We start from the raw sequence: 18,063 nt of genomic DNA, 5'->3' as shown, positions 1-18,063 counted from the left end.
AATTAGACCAAGTTTAAGATGCAGCATTCAAAACTCGGTGGGCCCCACCAAGTGCTTTTATATGTTTTAACGGTGCCTTCACATGATTTTAGATTGGTATGGCCCACCGAGTTCCGTATATGGCTGATTTTTGGTCAATCCTATAATTTAGAGGTGACCCATTAAATGCACAGTGTTGATGGTCGACATGCATCACAGTGGGGCCCACACAGCTCGACCTCATAGGAGCTTATCGTGAGGTCGAGCGCATAGTACCTTTTCCCTATATATATATAATACAATAAAATATTTAATATTTTTCACAACAGGAAGAACTTAATGATGGTCCACCTAATCGCCTCACCAACCTGTGGATGACCATGCGGTATAAAGGGTGGGGCCAACCTTCTGAACTCGCATGCCTAATCTGAAGGCACGTGTGGTTAAAGTGGGATTCGAAACAGATTACTCTGAATTTTGTGGCCAGTCCAACTCCAGGACCTTAGCATTCACGGTGTGGCTCATATGTAAGACGTATTAGCCTGACCTTTTTAATTCATACAGTTTTCATGGTGAGACACACACTTTAGACGGGTTGGATGTCACAAACGCATAACTTGGACTCACCTGCACAAAGCATTTAACTTTGTGGGGCCCACCATGTTGTGTATGTAGAATCCACTCCGTCTTTCAGGTTTTATCATAGGCCCTAAGGGAATAATCATCAACAATAACAACAACAACAACTGAGGTGGGCCGCATCACATGGAAAACATAAGGGATGGGATGCCAACCATAGATTTGTTTCTACAGCCGCCATGGTGTGTATCTTTCATCAAAGCCGTTAATCTGGCATAACTAACCAGGATGATGTGAATTTACAAAAACCAGCCTGACTTGAAACTCGGGCGAGCCATACTTAGCACTTCCTAGCGGCAATTTTACAATTTTTCTCATTGGTTTGGCTTATATCAGTTTTTATTCCCGATTATATTATGTATCTACGGTCCAAATAATAGTTCTCATCCGATGAACGGAGTAGATTCTACACATACAACATGGTGGGCTCGACAGAGCATGGGGTCCTACCGAAACCGGGTCATGTTGTGGCCGTGCGACCCTATTATTCTCACGTAGCCCAACGGCTCGCTGCCACCGAGGAACGAGCGATGTGGGTGAGGGCCCACTTCGATCTATGCGATGTATATCCACGCCGTCCATATGCTTTTGCTAGCTGATTTTATGGAATGATACAAAAAATAAAGTAGATAAAAATTTCAGGGGACCACACCACAGGAAACAGTGGCTTTTGACCATTAAAAACTTTTTGTGGGCCACAAAAGTTTTGAATCAAGCTGATATTTGTATTTTACTTTCATCCAAGTAGATGTGACCTTATCAAGAAGTTGGATGGTCCATAAACATTACGGAAGTTTTTAATGATGGTCGTTTTCAGGATTTACCTGAAATTTTTATCTTCTTCGTTACGGTCAGTGTCTCACCCACATTGCTGGTGAGAGGGGTTGCACAAGTCGCGCTCACAAAAGTGTCCACATCATAGGACACGTGTACGCTTGAAATGATAGCAAAATTTCAGATTTTTTACTCAATTATTTTATCTTATTTATTTTCAAGGCCATTTTAACATCAGAGATAATCTAGTGCTCTCAGGTGCTCTGTTAGTTATAGTGCTCCTAGTTGCAATTAGTATTCTTAGACAGTCCAATCCATTGATCTAGACCATTCAATAAGTTCAGCTCACTTTTCATGACTAGCATGCAACATCATACTATTCTCAATGGTATTTAATATGGACGGTTAGGATCACTCACAGAAAATAGGTTCAATCAAAAATTTCATCCATCCATTGGTTAGGGCCCATCATGGATTGCTCATGATTCTAAAGAATCATTTTTTTTAAGGAAATTGTAACCACCCCATCCATGGATTTGAAAACTAATAGCTGTAGAAATAAGGCCAAATAAAAAAGGGATTGGATCATTATATAAGTACAAAAATTTCAAGATAGCATATGCAATATATTCTGAACCTAATGGACCGTTCAGATGGTTCCATTTAACTGTCTAAATCAATTGATGAAACTAGGAGCACTATAACTTATAGTGCGCGTTTGCTGGAGCAATTATCTTTAACATCATTCTATTAGCTGTATATACCCCACATACTTCGGGACACGGATTTCCTGCGAAAGCCTTTCTCAGTAAATTCCTGGGCAAGGATGCTGAATGGGGCCCACCACCATGTTTTCGAAAAATCAACCCCATCCATCCAACTTTCTAGGTCATTTTAGAACATTTAGCCAAAAATGAGGTGGATCCAAAACTCAAGTGGGTCACGCGAAAGGGAAAGAAATTTCGACCGTTGAAACCTTCTTGGGCTCCACCTTGATGTTTATATGCCATCCAAATCGTTTATAAAGTCATTCACAGTGGAATGAAGTGAAAACACAAAATCATTAGCCTGATATAAAACTTTAATGGTCATAAGAATGTTTCAACGGTACTCACTAAATCCCCACTATTTCCTCTTGTGTGGCCCACTTTAATTTTTTATCCACCTAAATTTTAGCATTATGTCCTAAAACGACCTCACAAAACGGATGTACGGAGTTAATTTCTCAAAAACATGCCCGTGGCCCCACCAAGTATCCTTACGCTGGAACTTCCTCGGAAAGGCTTTCGCAGGAAATCCGCGTCCCATATCTGGACGTTCGGACGCGGATTGCGTCCCACCCCCGCCCCGTCCGGGCAGGGCTCTGTGGGCCCACCGTGATGTAAGTGTTTTATCCACTTCGTTAATCGTTTTTATCATATCATTTTAAGTCATAAAACAAAAAAAATAGGCGGGAACAAGGCTTAAGTGGACCACAAATTTGGGATTGAACATCTACCATTAAAAACTTTTTGATACCTGGAAAAGTTACGGATCAAGCTGATATTTGTTTTTTCACTTCATCCATGTCTACGTAACCTTATGAATAGGTTAGATGGTAAAAAAAAATCGTGATGGCCCTTAGAAAGGTTTCAACAGTAAGTGTCATTATCACTGCAGCTTTCTTTGGTGTGGTCCACTGGAACTTTGAATCTAATTAATTTTTTTGTCACATAAATTAAAATGATCTTTTAAAAACGATTAACGGAATGGATAAAACACTTAAATCACAGTGGACCCTACAGAGCCCTGCTGGGTAGGACGCAATAGGCGTCCCTGGACGGTCACGTATGCATGAAAGCGGGTGTATAAAACAAATGGACAGCTAGATCAACTTGTTTTCTCGGTTCATATGTTTTCTGTGCAATGGCATGACGGTAACAAATTTTAAGCTATGATATCTAGAAAATGGATTGCGCATTGAGTGACTCTGTACCCTATGGCCCACCAGTAAACTATGTAGGGCCACTGCAATTTATGTGACTTATCCATGCCATCCACCTGTTTTAGCCGTTAATTTTAGGGCATGAGCCTAAAATTGAAGCATTCTAAAATTGGAGCGTATCCCAAGCTCAAGTGAACCACACCAATTAAACTCTGGACGGGGATTACGTTCCGGGCAGGGCTCTGTGGGGCCCACTGTGATGTAAGTGTTTTATCCATGCCATTAATCATTTTTTATAGATCATTTTAAAGTATGAAACAAAAAATTAAATAGGTTCACAGCTCTAGTGGACCACACCAAAGGAAGCTGCAGTGATAATGACACTCACGGTTGAAACCTTTCTAAGGGCCACCGTGATTTATTTATTTTTACCATCCAGCCTATTTATAAGGTCATGTAGACGTGGATGAAGTGAAAAAACAAATATCAGCTTGATCTGAAACTTCTCCAACTCCCAAGAAGTTTTTAACGGTGGACGTTCAATCCCAAATTTATGGTCCACTTAAGCCTTGTTCCTGCCTATTTTTTTGTCTCATACCTTAAAATGATCTAAGAAAAACGATTAATGGAGTGGATAAAACACTTACATCACAGTTGGCCCCACAGAGCCCTACCCAGATGGATTACCATCAGGGAGTCATATAAATTTTAAATGAATTCGATATTTGTGTTTTTTCCTTTATTTTGTTTAAACTTGGTTAAATGATTCAAAAAATAAATAATAGAAACCAATAAAAACAATTATTTACAAATATGGAGTAAAAAATAAAGTAGATACAAAGCCAAGATTAACCACACTACATGAAAGAATGAAGATAACAGCACCCACCATTGAAACCTTTCTAGGGCCTGCCTTAATGTTCATTTTCCGTCTAACCTATTGATAAGGTCACTTAAATTTAGAGGAAAGGAAAACACAAATATCAACTTCATCAAAAAATTATGTAGTCGGGATGAAGTTTTAAGTGCATGCAAAGGTTTTGAATTAAGAAATTGTGTTTGTTTTTCCTTCGTGCAAGTTTGCATCTGTCCACAGATTGAATGGCAAATAAACATTATACTGGACCTTTCTAACTTTTTGGTGAGTGTTCAATAACCATTGTTTCCTGCAGTGTAATCCGCTTGATAATTTTGTCTGCTTTATTTGTCGGACCATGCCTTAAAATGAGCTGCCAAAACCCTAATCCGGATTCACAGCAGAGAAGGTTAAAAAAAAAAAAAAGTTACTTGGGTTTATCGGAACTCATCAAACCCCAAATATTTTAGGAACTTTTACCGTATAATCTCAGGAGTTTTACCTGAAAATGTTTTTTGGGAAGAAAATTATAAAAATGCCCTTATTCAATTTTTTCTTAAAAATAGTAAAAATAGAGGCTTATGGGGTCCATATGACATCTAGGCCATCCAATATATGCACTCCACCATGGTGATTGTACAAACCAAAAATCAGACCAATCAAATCATCACTGGGCTACACTTGAATTTGAATGTTTTGAGAGGTGTATATTATTTTTTATGAATTGGCCCACTTTATGATTGGATCTTTAATATTTTTGGCTGTCCTACTAATCATGTTAGTGTACACCTGTTGAACGGATTAAATGTCAAACATATATCAGATAGCCCTGCAATTATAGATTCTCCTTTTAAAATAAAAGGAAGGTTTTTATTTTTTTTTTCAACACACGCACCCACACCAGTTGAATTTCACCCGGGTACCTGAACCCAATGCCCTCGTGTTGAAATTTTTGTGAGTTTACCACACAGGCATAAGCAACGACCCAAATAAAAAACAAGGGTCGTAATGCAATTTTATTCCTTGAAGGGAATGTAGCTCTCGGAAGCTCTGTTTATTCTTGTGAGTTCACCACGCTGGCGTGAATAACGACCCAAATAAAATTTAAAAAAAAGGTTGGAAATGTAATTTTCTTCTTTGAAGGGAATATAGCTCTTGGAAGCTCTATTTGGTAAAATCTAAGAAAGGAAGAGCTTTACTTTAAAAATCCCAACATTCTATGGCTAGGATCTCTCAATCCAGAGAGGTTGGTGAATGGGCCACCAGCTTTGTGTATCACTGAAACACGGCCCAACTTGACTTGTACAAGCTGCTAGGTTAACCGTAATGTGCTACGTGTTAAGAGATAAACTTCAGTGCCCTTGCGGAGCATGATGGATGATACACAGTCATTTAAAAACTATATTTGAAATCGAATTAATTCAATCTAAATGGTCCAAATTACGGGTCGAAGCTTAGATGCATCATGAACCCAACATTACTCTTATTTGATAATCTGACCATCGAATAGGCGGATATTTATCGGACGGTCAAAAATGAAAAAAATAAAATAAAATCCAATGGTCCGGCCTCAACAAGCAAGTGTTGAAGAATCAGATATTAGATTGCTCAACCAATCTGATTTTGATTCTGTGAAATCAAGACATTGGTATCCACAATTTAGTCGCCATATGTACAATTTTTTAGTGCCTGTGTATCAAGTGTCATTCTCTGCCAGAGTATCAAAAACTACACCTGTATTAATATATAAAAAAGAAGGAAAGATGGCTGCAAGCAAAGATGAACAATACAGGGTCATTTCTGGAATAACGAAAAGCGGAAAAAGAAAAACAGGCACTAAAAAATTAAATAATAAATCCGTGATTAAAAAAATCTGATTATACTAATTACAATTAAATAATCAATAATCAGAAAAAAAAAAAAAAAAAAAAAACCAACGTTCTTGAAATTGTGTTTTTATATGTATATTTCAATTGTCTCATTGCAAGAAGCTTCTGAGAGAGAGAGAGAGAGAGGGAGGGAGGGAGAGAGGGCGAGAGAGCCGAGAGAGAGAGAGAGGAAATTTCAATCGAAATCCAACAGCTGCAGCCTGCAGTAATTACATATCGATTAGATTGACTTTCTAGACGTGGGTTTTTCGTATTTTTAAAAAATTCCGCGTTTTTTTCATTTTCCCAACCTTTTCCTTTGAGTTCTCTTAAAATCGTTTTCGGGGGCCGAAACCGGTAGTCCCGATGCTCTTTTCGTCTGTTTGGGCTGCAAGTCAAAAGGAAAGTTCGAAGTCTACGTTCAACGTTTCAAAGGCATGTGGGAGCTTTCAAGAAAAATGATCAGAAGGGATATGGTGTTTTATAGGCATTGGGAGGGTGAAATGTACAGAGAAATTTTAGATTTTGAGGGGTAGGTTGTGAGATTGAAGAGGGTCTAGTTGTTGGGTTTTTCTTAGAAAAGGGTGATTCTCTGTTGGTAGAGAAGTTTGAGATTGAGAGGAGGGACTTGTGGTTTTTTTTTTTTTTTTTTAATTTATTATTGTGAATTGGGTTTCCATTGTTGTTTATAGGCTTCAGTTTGTTAGCTTTTGAATTTTGGATATTCTTATGGTTTTTGAAATTGGGTTTGTGGGCTTTTGTTGGAGGAATTGGTCTTTGTCTTTTGGAGGACTTCGATTTGTGGATTTTGGGAATTGAAGTTGGTAATTTGGGTTTTTCTTGTTTTCTCTTTCTTCTAGGATTTTTTTCGGTTTTGATTTTAGGATTTGGTGTCTTCTCTACACTTTGGAATCGTGGAAGCTGCATTCTAAAGAAAGCTTTTGCTGTCGAAAGAGGAGCTGTTGCATTTCGTTTGTTGGGTCTTATCACTGTTCTTGAATTGTGGTTGAATTGCTGGTGGTTAGGATGAATGGGGGAAGGAGAAGGAAGCTCCGGTTCAGTAAGATCTATGCCTTCTCCTGTGGGAGATCATCATTCAAGGAAGACCACTCGCAGATTGGCGGTCCGGGCTTCTCGCGGGTTGTCTTCTGCAACGACCCAGAATGCTTCGAAGCAGGAATACGCAGCTACAGCAACAATTACGTGTCGACTACCAAGTACACGCTGGCGACTTTCTTCCCCAAATCTCTATTCGAGCAGTTCCGGAGGGTTGCCAACGTATACTTCCTGGTCGCTGGTTGCCTGGCTTTCACTCCCCTCGCACCCTACACTCCTGTCAGCGCTCTCCTCCCTTTGATTGTCGTAATCGGAGCAACCATGGCCAAAGAGGCTGTTGAAGATTGGAGACGGAATCAGCAGGTGAGTTCCCATTCCCTTTCTTAATATCTTATTGCCGCCTATTTCAAGGCACTTTAAGTCTCTCTGTAGTGAAAATGGAGAATTTTTCTAGTTATTGATGCTTGTTTGGGGAATTTCAATCAACTGAAATTAAAATGTAATTACCACATGAAGCTCGTCCCAAGTTGTCCGATTTGTGACAGATAAGAGATAAGTAGACTAATTTCTGCATCTTCTTGTATATTAATTAGAATATCCGATGGCTAGAATCCTTTCTAAATCACAGGCAAGGCATTAATCTCTTGCTACCCAAGTTGTCCGATTCGTGACAGATAAGAGATAAGTAGACTGATTTCTGCATCTTCTTATATATTCATTAGAATATCCTATTGCTAGAATCCTTTCTAAATCACAGACAAGGCATTAATCTCTTGCTATCCTGTTTGTAAATCTAGAAGGTGTCTTTGAAAAAGGCTAATTGAGTGTTTGACTGCACCTGTCTTTGTTATTCAGATCGATGGACTTACCTCATTGACACTGTTTTCTTTTTTACTTTTTTCCAATCTAAGATTGAATTTTAAATGACCTTGATGCATGTTTTGGTTCCTGATCTGGATTTCTTATTTCTATATTCTGATGTTCTACCATCGCAGTGGACTGAGGTCTGCAATTTGATCTGTTGAAATGTTTTCAGGATATTGAAGTGAACAATCGGAAGGTTAAAGTGCACCGTGGAGAAGGTAATTTTGATCACACTGAATGGAAGAATCTGAGAGTTGGAGATATAGTAAGGGTGGAGAAGGATGATTTCTTTCCTGCCGACCTTGTCTTGCTTTCGTCTAGTTATGAGGATGCTATCTGCTATGTCGAGACCATGAATCTTGATGGTGAGACGAATTTGAAACTGAAGCAGGCGTTGGAGGTGACTTCGGGCTTACATGATGATTCCAGCTTCCGGAATTTCAAAGCTCTAGTTAAATGCGAAGACCCAAATGCAAACTTGTACTCTTTTGTTGGTAGCATGGATTTCGATGATCAGCAGTACCCGCTTTCGCCCCAGCAGCTTCTTCTTAGGGATTCGAAGCTCCGTAACACAGACTACGTCTATGGGGCTGTGATCTTCACCGGCCACGACACCAAAGTTATTCAAAATTCCACAGACCCACCGTCCAAGAGGAGCAAAATCGAGAGGAAGATGGACAATATTATTTATTTCCTGTTTTCCGTCCTGATATTGATATCCACTGTTGGATCCATTTTCTTTGGGATTGCGACTAGAGAGGATCTTAAAAATGGCAAGATGAAAAGGTGGTACCTTCGACCAGACAATACCAAAGTTTTCTTTGATCCTAAAAGAGCCGCTATTGCAGCGATTTTGCATTTCCTGACAGCCATGATGCTGTATGGGTACTTGATTCCCATTTCTTTGTATGTATCGATAGAGATTGTCAAAGTTTTGCAGAGCATCTTCATCAACCAAGACGTGCAGATGTATTATGAGGAAACCGACAAGCCTGCTCAAGCCCGCACATCAAACTTGAACGAGGAGCTTGGTCAAGTTGACACAATTCTCTCGGATAAGACCGGCACTTTGACCTGCAACTCGATGGAGTTCGTCAAATGTTCTGTGGCTGGAACAGCGTATGGTCGTGGTGTAACAGAGGTCGAGCGGGCCATGGCTAGAAGAAAAGGATCGCCATTGGCTCAAGAGATTGAAAATGGGGAGCATGATGAGGAACATGTGGATAAAAAACCACTGGTTAAAGGTTTTAATTTTAAGGATGAACGGGTCATGAATGGGCGTTGGGTCAACGAGGCTCGTAATGATGTCCTTCAGAAGTTCTTCCGTGTGTTGGCGATATGCCATACTGCTATACCAGAAGTGGTTGAAGAGACAGGCAAGGTTTCGTATGAAGCTGAATCGCCTGATGAGGCAGCCTTTGTGATTGCAGCAAGAGAGTTCGGCTTTGAATTTTTCAAGAGGACCCAAACAGGCATCTCGCTGCATGAGTTAGATCCTGAGTCTGGGATGAAAGTCGAAAGGTCAGATTTTTGTTCTTCTGGTATGTGGTTTGTTTAGTTTTTCTAAACTCACCTGCATGTCTCCATGTGGCAGATCCGTTGTGTGCATGAGGAGGGCGCCACTGTGTCAATGAACTGACCCAAAACCAGAACCATCCACTCATCAGTCGGGCCAGATGTGTATATCGAATGTGAACTGTTTGCAGTTCTTTTTCATACACCCATGGCCCACATGATGAGTTTACCTGCCTGATTTTTGTTCCAGGTCATCTGCATGATGGGCCCACTTCACCTCTTGCATGGCTCATATGTCCCACCATGCCAGGTTGGCATGTGGGCTTAGCATTTCTCCTGTTTGCTTAGTAGTGTTTGTCTGACAGACACCTTATTTTTTCCCCCCCATTTGCAGGTCTTATAAGCTTTTGAATATTTTAGAGTTTAATAGTGCCCGAAGACGGATGTCTGTGATAGTAAGAAATGAGAAGGGCCAGCTGTTGCTACTCTGCAAAGGTGCCGACAGGTCTGTAAGCTAATAGCGGTTCATGAAGCTTAATTGAGTTTTAAATACTAGAAAACACATTAGTTATGACTTCTGAATTGAATTTCTTACAATAGAGTATCATACAATTCTCAATTGAGCAATTTGTTCACTTCGGCCCAATAACTTTTCATATGATTGGCCCCATCAGGACAGGTGATACAAGTTAATTGCAGTCCAGTTGTCATAAATGCCCATTTGCAATGGACCTTCTAAGCCAATGGCTAGGAATTAGGATTGTCTGATAGAGGAGACATTATTCCGTGGCCCATGCCATGATGGGGCCTGTCAAATGAATGAGTTAGGCTACCAAAATGTGGCCCCTCCTATACCATTGCCATTCAAACATGAAAAAGCTGTTCTTTCGATATAGTACTTATATCTAATGCTTTAGATTCAAAGCTCTTGTATTCTTATAAAGATTTTTACTGTGCAGTGTCATGTTTGAAAGACTTGCAAAGAATGGAAGGGAGTTTGAGGATCAGACCAGGGAACACCTGAATGGGTATGCTGATGCGGGTTTGAGAACATTGGTGCTTGCATATCGTGAACTTGATGAGAGAGAATATGGGCAATTCAATGAGGAATTCAATGAGGCCAAGAACTCGGTCAGTGCAGATCGAGATGCACTGATTGATGAAGTGACAGAGAAGATGGAGAAGGATTTGATCCTTCTCGGTGCCACAGCTGTTGAGGATAAGCTGCAAAAAGGGGTGGGTTGAAGATTTCAATAAACGAACTGAGCAAACCTTTTTGATATTGAGTATTTATTGGAACTGATTTTCTTCTCTTGTGTCTGTCAGGTTCCTGAATGCATTGACAAGCTAGCACAAGCCGGAATAAAAATATGGGTCTTGACTGGAGATAAGATGGAGACCGCCATCAATATTGGGTACGTTTCTGATATATGCACAAATGACTGATTTATTCCTTCAAGCGGGCATTTCGTTTCTTCTTTACCGATATGCATATGATACGTTTTGGTGTTTCACCCATTTAAGTTTTCCGTTTTGGGAAGGTGCATGTAATACTTTTAAGAAATGAAGACAACAGGAAACCCTCTCATCCACAATAGAAGATTTCACATGTTTTCAACCCTCCCATTTGATTGGGCGGGGATTACCTTACCGAAAAATGCCTCCAAATCTGTCAAGACTCCAGAAATGTGGACTGAGATTGCCAGAAATCTGAGTAAAAAATATTCTGGCTGAAATGGACCAAAACGGACCGGAAGATGGGTACTCTCAGATGTCTGTACCTGTACCAGTCCTTGTAATTGTACAGAACATTAGGCTATGTTTGGTCAAAGTGGAACGGTATAGACAACTATTTTCTGACTCGAGTTGCATTTTACAGCTTCGCGTGTAGCTTGTTGAGACAAGGAATGAGGCAGATAATCATCATTTTGGAGACACCAGATATTCTAGAACTAGAGAAAGCGGGTGATAAGAGTGACATCACTAAGGTAAACAGGCTTCCCTTTTCATGCATTTTCATTGGGGCATTCAAGATGCGTTGCTTTTTGTAGGCTGATTATATGATTTTTCTTTCTTGAAGTGTGGCTAATTATATGATTTTGAGAAGAGACTTATACACAAGTGGTCTATGGCCCACCAATTACGTATGATAATGAAGTGATGTGATAATCTAATAACTAAAATATGCTTGCAATAAGTCAGCGACTTATTCTTCTAAGTACCCTCGACTCTAAGCCTATTGTTGTATTTGTATGTGTTTCACATACATGTTGAATGGATTTTTATTTTTTGGGGTAAGTACCCATTATGCAAGACTTGTTCTTTATTTATTTTTCAAATTTCTCCCTCCCCTATTTGTGAGCTACCGCCTCTACATGTTAGGGCTGGAACCCGAACCCAATTGACCTAACCCGAGTTTGGTCAGGTTATCAAGGTCTTCGGATTGGGTTCTGGTTGGAAATGCCAACTAGATTTGAATTTGGGTTGGGTTGGGTTGGGAATATTCACATATATTGGATTAAGGTTGGGCTGGTTTGGATTGGGTTGGTTAGGTCATTTTGGGTTGGAATTCAAGTTGGGTCGGGTTGCGGGTTGCGGGTTGCGTCCTCCTGAGGTAAGGACTGTAGGTTTGGACCGGGGTTGACCATCAACCTCACCCAACCTGACTAAGTTGCACCCATACTCCATGTGGGTTGATCACGTGGGCTATGTTAAAAGTTTTGATTGTCTTGAACTCATCTGAATTATGAAAGGAACTGTGTTAGTTCCCTTACAACTACAGTAGCAGAGTCGATATGGTATGAGTTCAGTTCATGATCCATGAATTATTGTCAATCTCTTCAGGCATCAAAGGCGAGCGTTATTCAACAGATAAATGATGGGAAGTCGCTGCTTACTTCGGCAAATGGAAGTTCCGATGCATTTGCTTTGATCATCGATGGCAAATCGCTTGTTTATGCGCTGGAGGACGATGTGAAGAACATGTTCCTAGAACTGGCAATTGCCTGTGCATCTGTTATCTGCTGTCGTTCGTCCCCCAAACAAAAAGCACTAGTGAGTTGATACATTTACAATTTCCTTCATTTTCGTTGATGCTGATTATACTTAAGGAAGCTAAAATTGGTATGAAATGATTTCAGGTCACGAGATTGGTTAAAACTGGCACCAGTAAGACGACATTAGCCATAGGCGATGGGGCTAATGATGTGGGTATGCTTCAAGAAGCAGATATTGGAATTGGGATCAGCGGTGTTGAAGGAATGCAGGTAAATAACTTCATATGGCCTACCTGATGATTGGACTGGTCTGATATTCAGGCCACGTCATGTACACTGATACACACTAGGACCCGTCTGTTGAACGCCTTGGATCTTGCACCTCACACGCCTTGTTGGCACTTGTGGGGGGAGTAAGATTTGAAATCTTCATGTAGAGTAGCTGGGCTTCTTGTCTTATTGATGTCGCCATGATCATTAGTTTCTAGATCCTGTTTTGTTTCTTTTTTCAAGTTCTCTGATGGTCACTATGCAATTTCAGGCTGTCATGTCGAGTGACATTGCGATTGCTCAGTTCCAATACCTGGAGCGTTTACTTCTCGTGCACGGACACTGGTGTTACAGAAGAATCTCATCGATGGTGCGGCCTCCAACACTTGGAATTTCTTTTTCTTTTTTTCAATTTTTTTTTTTTTTTTCTCACAAGTCGCATTGAGTTTTGATGAATTTCTTCTGATGTGTTGCAGATATGCTACTTCTTCTACAAGAACCTTGCGTTTGGTTTCACTCTTTTTTTGTTCGAGGCATATGCATCCTTTTCTGGGCAGGCTGCATACAACGATTGGTACATGTCATTCTACAATGTCTTCTTCACGTCGCTCCCCGTGCTTGCTTTGGGTGTGTTTGACCAAGATGTTGCTGCCCGGTTTTGCCTGAAGGTATGTTTGCCGTCCCCACATCCACAGACTGGAAATTTGTGTATCATTGCTTGTTGTAACAGACTTTTTGTAATCACACTTTTACCATTATCTGCATCTACTCTTATCTGTGGGTCGACCATTCCAAAAGCATCCTAGATCAGAAGATCCCAACCATCCAATCTTTGGGTATGGTATTCCAATGTGGGGCCATCTGATCAGGGGTTGGATCACCCAAACATGGGTCCCACCTGTGCAAACTGAAAACCTAAAGATGCATACAAATTTTCAATTGATATGAAATCTTTAGCTTTCAAGATTGCAACGACTGCTCGAAATACATTCAAACACCAATGTCATAATACAATCAATATTTTCAATTATCATCAATTGAAAAAAAAAAAAAACTAGATCATGTTTGGAGCTTAAGGGTGTGTTTGGTTTCGCCAATTATCATGCAATTTCAAAATTAGTGCAACCAAATGCACCCCAAAAGAACATTTTGCATATTTACACATGCGAGTTTATGACATGTTCATATTGTTCTGGATCTCATAAATCACTCACCCCTCATGCAGTTCCCTCTTCTATACCAAGAAGGAGTGCAGAACGTTCTCTTCAGCTGGCTTCGGATCCTCGGCTGGATGTTCAACGGCATATGTAGTGCCATTATCATCTTCTTCTTCTGCACGAATGCCCTGGAGCACCAGGCCTTCCGCAAAGGTGGGGAGGTCGTTGGATTGGAAATCCTTGGGACTACGATGTACACGTGCGTCGTCTGGGTTGTAAACTGTCAGATGGCGCTCGCCATCAGCTACTTCACATGGATACAACACGTCTTCATATGGGGTAGCATCATTCTGTGGTATCTCTTCCTTCTGACCTACGGTGCAATGTCACCTACCATATCAACTACCGCCTACAAGGTCTTCATCGAAGCATGCGCACCTGCTACATCGTATTGGCTCGTCACACTCTTTGTGACAATCTCAGCCCTGGTTCCATACTTCTCATACAATGCCATTCAGATGCGGTTTTTCCCGATGTATCATGGGATGATACAGTGGATTAGATACGAAGGGCACGCCGATGACCCTGAATACTGCCAGGTGGTGCGGCAGAGATCGTTGCGTGCGACGACAGTCGGATATACAGCACGGGCAGAAGCGAGGGCAACCAGCATGAGAGAGAGGATACATGATAGAACAGAACAAGTGAGGGAAATAGGCAGGTAAAGTACAGATTAGAATCATAGGACCCTTGCAGCTGTTGAATATGGGCCACAGTGAGCCGATGGTGACCCTCCGATCATTACAGAATGGGCCATCTATTGTCCACCGATCAAATTCAGGAGAGCAGCTTCCTGGGTCATCGCCCAACTGAGTTCCGAAGTGGGTGTGTCGTATTAGCAGTTGGTGGGGCAGAGCGGGCCCCAACAAATGTAAATTTTGATTCTTGGCTGTTCATGGCCTCGTTATTATTATTTTTTTATTTACATAATCATCAATGATCCTTTGCATTACTGAAATATACATACCAATCCAGATTTGGATAGTTCAAAACAGATGTTCCTTTCTCCTCTCTTTGAACTTTGTGTTTGTTCTTTCCCAATTGCTAGTAGCTTAATGTGATGAAGAAAATGGGCCGGTGTGACCTAGAGGGCTGTTGCATTTCTGGAGTACAGGTTAGAGAACTTCATTTTATGTTAATTAAAATGAAAATGCATTCTGTTCTGTTTTCAGGATAGGAAAGATTTCAGAGATGGTATGTAAAAAAAAAAAATCCAGATTCTTGTTTTCTTCCAATCTCTTTGACAAATAGTTTGAGAACTTTGCATGGGAATACAGTGTCTATTGTTACTTTTGGTGGGAGTTCAATGAAATGCCATAGTCACCGTCGTGCATGTAGACAACATGCATGTGATCTGGACCATTGGCGGGCCACCACATGGTAGGACATGGACAGAGGTCATGGAGGTTTGATCAATGAAGTATACCATCTGATCATTGTGAGCTGTGTGAATCATTGCTTGTTTGGCTAGCCTCTGTTTTTTTTTTCAGGCATCTGATCAGATGGTTGGCATAGTCAAATGGTCCTCACTTTGTGATATATGAGCCTCATTTAACACTTTGGATAGGGTTTAAGAAACCGTTTGGATGCAAGAATGATTGTCCATGGTTTGTTTAATTAATTTATAGTGTTCCTGAAGCTGGAATAAAGGATAGTGGAAGCAGATTGGGTCCTGCCCCCACCACAAAAGAATTGGTCCATGCAGGGGATGTGGGGCCCACCCTGTTGTATGGGTTTTATCCATGCCATTCTTTCATTTTTTTTTTTCCAGATTATTTTAGGGGATGAGCTCAAAAATGAGACAGATCTAAGGCTCAAGTGGACCACACAGTGGGATTGAAGGCCCACCTTTAAAAACATCCTGGGGACCACAGAAGTTTGGGATCAAGCTAAGATTTGTGTTTTCCCTTCACACAGGTCCATGTGACCATACGAGCAGGTTGGATGGCAAATAAACATCACATCCTTACAAGCAGGTTGGATGGTAAATAAACATCACGACCTTACGAGTAGGTTGGATGACAAATAAACATCATGGTGGGACATAGGAAGGTTTCAATGGTGAGTGTTATTATCACACGCTGATTCCTGTGGTGTGGTCCACCTGAGCTGTGTATTTACCTCATTTTTTGGGTTCATACCCTAAATTGGTCTGATAAAATGGATTAACAACATGGATAAAACCCATACATCATAGTGGACCCCACAGAGTCTCATCCTAGGCCGATTTCCGTCCATACAGGAGCAAGACATAATCTGCTTGTAAGAATAGCATGTCTCTTGGAAAAGGTAAATAAATACGAGGAAAACTTATCTACTTCATTTTTGGACTCATGACCTAAAATGGTATAAAAAAATGGATTAATGGCTTGGATAAAACCCATACATCACGGTGGGGTGGGGCCCTCAGAGCCTCTTCCTCGACCGATTTCCGTCTAGGGATACTATGTCTCTTGAAAAACATATATTTAAGTAAATCTTATCTCTGAGTCAGTGGCATGAGCCCAAAAATTAAAAATATCTAATTTTTCCCTTCATCCAGGTTTGTAATTGACCATGGCCACAAAAGTTTTGGATCAAGCTGATATTTGTTTTACAAACGTTCAATCACCACTTTTTCCTATGGTATGATCCAACTGAGATTTGGATCTTGCAAAACGGATGTAGAATACATAAATCAAGGTGGGCCCCACAGTAAGGGTTGCACCTAATCCGCTCCCCTCCACATACTAAGGCATATTTCCAAGCAGGAAAATTCAGCATTTCACAGGCTTTACAGCCCGTTTCGACGCAACTTCAGATCTCCTTTATCCTAAAATCAACATTTTCCGTCAGATGCGCCAAAAGCCAATCTGAATGGAGGATGCAGAAGTGCATCCAAACACAAAAAGAGATGTTCATGGAAATGGCGTTTGGGGTCAAAATTCCCTTTCTGAGGTTTTGCATCCAGACAACCCTGTTTTCAGCATAAACGATTTTAGGGCTAGTCAAGATGTTGGTTTTCATCATAAAAATGGTGGCGTCTGTTCAACTGTGTACATATGGTGTATTTGTAAAGCAATCCAATTCATCAAATCGAGCATAACCAAACAATTACACTGAGATCTGATTTTTCACCCCTTTGAATTTGAACCTCTCACCATTTCACTTTCCAAATAAAACCCATTTTACAACTAAACAGCATGATTTCACCTAAGCAAAGCAAGGCAAATTTGGGAACTTTGCCTGTATATGGTAGTTGCTGATCCTTGCTCGGATCAATCCACGCGCAAATCTGGGTTTGATTTGTGGGTGATCAGACAACCAAAAGTAGCAGTTGGAAGACAACTCTACAAGCCCACAACCATGCAAATGCTCCAGATTTTCTACAAATTACAAAGATTGAAGATATCAAGCACGCTTACTAGTGACTCTCAGAACGAATCTGGCTCCGAAATGTAATTTGAATAACTTTCTACTGCTGTGTTTGGTTGCACCAAATATCACAAATTTTCATTATGTTTCGCACCAAATTAGACTGATTAATCAAGAATTTCATGATATTTGGTGCAACCAAACGCACCCAAAGATGGTTGAAAATGTGTAATCATAAAATGAATGGCATTTGGTAGATTTTCATGGCATAGAAAAGAAATCAATGGACCAACCTCATGCTCCAAACACGCCTGTATTAATCACATTCAGGAACCGCAGCCCAAACCAAACTGAGAAAAGGGACTTATTATAGAGCGACAGAAACTGCTGTGATCAAGCCGGTGGGGCCGGAGGATGCTCGTTTTCTATTGCTTTGCCATTACCATCAGCACAATCAACCGCCTTAGCACCAACTTCCACGTCATTGGGGATACAACGCCGGCACCTCCTTCGCACCCATTCCAAACAGTCATACCTGCTGTCCAGACCCTCCAGCCGGGCCGCACAGACCCGACCCACCATGCACGACAGCACTGCCAAGACTATTATAACAGAAAGGACAGCAAAAAAGGGTCCCACAGAACCCGAACCATGGTAATTCCCATTCGAAGTGGCCTCCTGATAGACCTCTGGCTGCTCCTGCTGCTGATCGGGCAATGGGGTTGTCGACATGGCAAATGTATCGGCAGCA

The 18,063-nt window shown here is 40.9% G+C and overlaps 2 protein-coding genes across 2 annotated transcripts; one reads left to right on the top strand and one right to left on the bottom strand.

The window, feature by feature from the left end:
* The first annotated feature begins 6,194 nt into the window (after positions 1-6,194).
* Positions 6,195-14,952, top strand: LOC131234384 (putative phospholipid-transporting ATPase 9). The gene is made up of 11 exons (XM_058231220.1): positions 6,195-7,459; positions 8,133-9,481; positions 9,870-9,980; positions 10,435-10,711; positions 10,802-10,890; positions 11,355-11,463; positions 12,320-12,529; positions 12,616-12,741; positions 13,013-13,111; positions 13,218-13,409; positions 13,967-14,952. The coding sequence occupies exons 1-11, from the start codon at positions 7,067-7,069 to the stop codon at positions 14,621-14,623; spliced, it is 3,612 nt and encodes a 1,203-aa protein (XP_058087203.1). The 5' UTR covers positions 6,195-7,066; the 3' UTR covers positions 14,624-14,952.
* Positions 14,953-17,541: 2,589 nt separating this feature from the next.
* LOC131234386 (uncharacterized) lies at positions 17,542-18,058 on the bottom strand. Its single transcript, XM_058231222.1, has one exon. The coding sequence runs from the start codon at positions 18,042-18,044 to the stop codon at positions 17,706-17,708; it is 339 nt and encodes a 112-aa protein (XP_058087205.1). The 5' UTR covers positions 18,045-18,058; the 3' UTR covers positions 17,542-17,705.
* Positions 18,059-18,063: the final 5 nt, after the last annotated feature.

Source organism: Magnolia sinica, chromosome 19, assembly GCF_029962835.1.
Source record: "Magnolia sinica isolate HGM2019 chromosome 19, MsV1, whole genome shotgun sequence".
Taxonomy (NCBI): domain Eukaryota; kingdom Viridiplantae; phylum Streptophyta; class Magnoliopsida; order Magnoliales; family Magnoliaceae; genus Magnolia; species Magnolia sinica.
Note: the sequence above shows the minus strand (reverse complement) of the source record. Positions and strands in the feature narration are given on the sequence as shown.

Bases quoted from the DNA above. Each gene is read 5' to 3' on its own strand.
- LOC131234384 (XM_058231220.1), top strand. From the start codon at position 7,067: ATGAATGGGGGAAGGAGAAGGAAGCTCCGGTTCAGTAAGATCTATGCC. The intron at 9,482-9,869 runs GTCAGATTTTTG...CCCCATTTGCAG, and splicing joins TCTGGGATGAAAGTCGAAAG to GTCTTATAAGCTTTTGAATA. The intron at 12,530-12,615 runs GTGAGTTGATAC...AAATGATTTCAG, and splicing joins CCCCCAAACAAAAAGCACTA to GTCACGAGATTGGTTAAAAC.
- LOC131234386 (XM_058231222.1), bottom strand. From the start codon at position 18,044: ATGTCGACAACCCCATTGCCCGATCAGCAGCAGGAGCAGCCAGAGGTC.